The sequence below is a fragment of the Medicago sativa genome, chromosome 8, assembly GCF_051527215.1.
Source record: "Medicago sativa cultivar Bolivia chromosome 8, Bolivia_mono, whole genome shotgun sequence".
Classification (NCBI taxonomy): domain Eukaryota; kingdom Viridiplantae; phylum Streptophyta; class Magnoliopsida; order Fabales; family Fabaceae; genus Medicago; species Medicago sativa.
In genome coordinates, this window is record NC_140756.1 from 12,012,957 (window position 1) to 12,016,561 (window position 3,605).

Genomic DNA, 3,605 nt, shown 5'->3' on the forward strand with positions numbered 1-3,605 from the left:
TCTCCCACCAGGAAGCAATTCTCTTTCGAAAGAATTCTTTTTCGAAAAAATACCAGGTTCTATGTTTCCAATATCTTTTGAGAAAATACATCTACGCTTTTTGCTTTGAAGAAAATTTTATGTTCAATATATTTGGAGACTATATTTCCACCTTTTGTTTTTGAAGAAAGTGTCTTGCCCAATATATTTTGAGAAAATATATTTTGAAGGCTCTTATCGATTTTTGTTTATTTTGTAATTATTTTTTGGTGCATATACATGATATGTGGACTGTCAACTGACATGCTATTATCCTTCACTAACACATTGTTTTAGCAAAAATATTTATTCTGGTGGGCTAGTGAGTGTATGAGGAGCAAAAGAATAAGATAACAAGAAGGGTAGTTAGTTTCAATTTAGTAGAAGATGGAGGATTCATTTCAAGTTAGGGGAGTATGATATACATATGGGGCGAGTTAGGGGAAAGAATAGAAGGACTTTAACGAAGAATTAGTACCAAGTTCGGGCGAGCAAGAAGTGAGAGTGTGTAAAAATTAAAATATGAGCTTGGGGGGCTGTGGACTGTCATAATATTCCTAGAGTCTTAGGGGACATCCAGAGGGACTCCAAGACCCCCAGAAGGGCTCCAAGACCGCCCTAAAAGGTCTAAGACCTCTAGAATGGCCTGGGAGCCCTCCAGAAGGACCCCCCCAGCCCCTGGCGCGCTCAGCTGAAGGCGCCGACCTATTGGCCTTCTAGAAGTCGCCTAAAACTCACATAAATACGTAAATACCCCTGTTGCTTGGAAACCAAGCAACCAAATCCCAAAGCCCACAGCAGGCTATAAATACCATTCTTGGGAGCATTCCCAAGGCATCGAATAATCAGTGAAAAAGGCATCGAATAATCAGTGAAAACCCTGGAATCCTAGTATTCCTTACCGTACTTTTTGCAAGTACAAGATGGTAGACGGTTTTGTGGGATTTCGATGGAGAAGTGAGATGGCTAGGGTTGTAGGTGAGATGATTGCGCTTAGTTGGGAGTTGTAAAAGGAAACCGCCTGAAATGTCGTGCACCACTAAATAGAGAGAGACTAAAAAGAGTTTTGCACGCTCTTCACGAATCAACTTCCATAACTTCTCTTCCAACAAAAAGTCAATCTTGTCCTTTAAGTTTAATATTTTTGTAAATCCAAAGAGAAACACCAGTTCTCTAGTTAAGGTAAGTATCTGCATAATGGGATTTCTAATGAGACGGTTCCTTTTATAGACAAGATTACCCTTCAAAGAGATCCTTGTTAAGCTGTTCAATTTTTCTAGATATGAGAGGTCATAAATTTTACGACTCATATGATGTTTTAACATTCTACTCGACATTGTCTCTGGCTTCGAAATATGATGCTCTTTATAAGCCTCCCATATATAGCAATCATTCTCAGATCTTGTTCCTCTCATCATCAGCTTCCCTTCATGATTAGTAACTTGACATTCTGCTTTGGTGAAGGTTACCTTCAATCCTAGATCACAAAGTTGACTGATACTAATTAAGTTGGAAACAAGTCCTTTGACTAAAAGAACATTTTCAAGTTTGGGTGATTTCTTGTTGCACATGTCTCCAACACCCTGTACTCTTCCAATGCTTCCATCACCAAACATGACATTTCCCTCTTTACAGGATTTTATGTCCTTAACCAACTGCTTTTTCCCAGTCATATGTTGAGAACATCCACTGTCAAAGTACCAAGTGTCACTAGAAGATGTTTCTAGAGATGTGAGAACCATTAGACCAACATTGTTGTATTTTCGTATCCATTTGTAACTTGAAGTGTCAGGGTAACCATACAATTTGAAACAAAATGGTCTTATATGTCCTTTTTCTTTACAGTGATGACAAATCCAAGTATGCCTTACTTTTTTGTTCTTTGTATTGAGATGTTTTCCTGAATGCTTCAACATTTTATTTCTATCAGATGGAGTATGTAGTCCATTAGTACTGATATCCTGCTTTTCCTTTCTTAATATCCCATAATCTTCTGGTGCATAAGCAACATTACGTTTCTGTTGTCTTTGATTCAAAGAGCTGTAATTGAACCCTATAGATTTTGAATTCTCTTTGACTTGCCCTTCTAAAATATCATTCAGGATATTAGTACCAGTAGTCATCATTTTCACCTGCTTCTTTACATTTTCAAGTTGAGAGGTTAAGAGCCTTACCTTATCACTAAGTTCAGAAATATTTGCCAGATGATTACCTCTTTCAGCCAACAATTGACTATTCACCCTTTTTTGTTCTTCTAGCATCTGACACATTTCTGCAGTTTTGACATTCAATCCATTGTAGGAGATAATAAGCTCATCATAAGCTGACTTTTCTTTACGTGTTTCAGTATCTGAAGAGATTCTGCCAGTAAAGGCAGTTACCTGCTTAGCAACATTGTTTTCAATATTTCTTTCAGATGCACTTTCATTCAACAAGGTGCCATTTAGACTTTTATCTTGATTCTTGAGAAACGTGGCACATTCTGTTATGATGTGACCATATCCTTCACATTCATGACACTGATCTCCTCTGGAATGTTTAATCATGTCCGTCAAACCTGTTTTGTTCATATGATCTTGTTGTTTTCTGATGTTGTACATGATGTTCTGATCATCTGATATGGATCTCCAACCCGCTTGTTCCAGAACCTCGTTGAATTGTTTTCCAAAAAGTGCAATTGCTTCAATGAATCCTTCATTCGAATCGTATTCTTTCTGAGAATCATTTGAGTCACAGTTCGAAGAAAAGACCATGCTTCTCTCTTTCTTCACTTTTCTGTGATTAATCATAATTTCAAAGTTCTGAAGGGATCCAATTAGTTCGTCAACCTTCATAATGGAGACATCCTGGGCCTCTTCTATAGCAATTACTTTCATGTCAAATCTCTCAGGTAGAGATCTAAGGATCTTCCTTACAAGTTTTTCATCAGAGATTTTCTCCCCAAGGGACTCAAAAGAATTTGCAATGTCTAGAATATTTAAGTGATAATCCTGAATGCTCTCATCTTCTAGCATTTTTAGATTCTCAAATTTAGTGGCAAGGAGTTGAAGTTTAGCACTTTTTACCTTAGTTGTGCCTTCATGAGCAGTTTTGAGAATTTCCCAAGCATCCTTAGCCACAGTGCATTGCTTGATCAGTCTAAACATATTTTTGTCCACACCATTGAACAGAGCATTCAAAGCTTTTGAGTTTCCAAGAGCCAATTCATCGTCATCAGCACTTCATTCTTCTTCAGGTTTCAACACATCAGCCCTGTTGCCATCAGCATCAAGTTGTACAGGATGTTCCCAACCTCTCAGAACTGCTTTCCATGTTTTGTTGTCAATAGATTTAAGAAAGGCACTCATGCATGATTTCCAATAGTCATACTTGGAGCCATCCAACAGAGGAGGTCTGTTCACAAATCCACCTTCCTTGTCCATAGTGCTAGAATAAAACTCCCTGGAGCTCACCCTAAAACAGGCAGGGTGCCTGCTCTGATACCAATTGAAATTCTAGCGCACTTGTTTTAAAAGTTCTGTCAGATGTTTTAAACGTTTGCAATGTTCCGATCAATGTTTCAACAAGTACAGAAAATAAAGAACACA

The 3,605-nt window shown here is 37.9% G+C and overlaps 1 protein-coding gene across 1 annotated transcript; it reads right to left on the minus strand.

Moving 5' to 3' along the window:
- Window positions 1-863: 863 nt before the first annotated feature.
- On the minus strand, window positions 864-3,164 carry LOC146896996 (uncharacterized). Its single transcript, XM_085736371.1, has one exon. The coding sequence runs from the start codon at window positions 3,162-3,164 to the stop codon at window positions 864-866; it is 2,301 nt and encodes a 766-aa protein (XP_085592497.1).
- Between the last annotated feature and the right edge of the window lie 441 nt (window positions 3,165-3,605).

Bases quoted from the DNA above. Each gene is read 5' to 3' on its own strand.
- LOC146896996 (XM_085736371.1), bottom strand. From the start codon at position 3,164: ATGTTTAGACTGATCAAGCAATGCACTGTGGCTAAGGATGCTTGGGAA.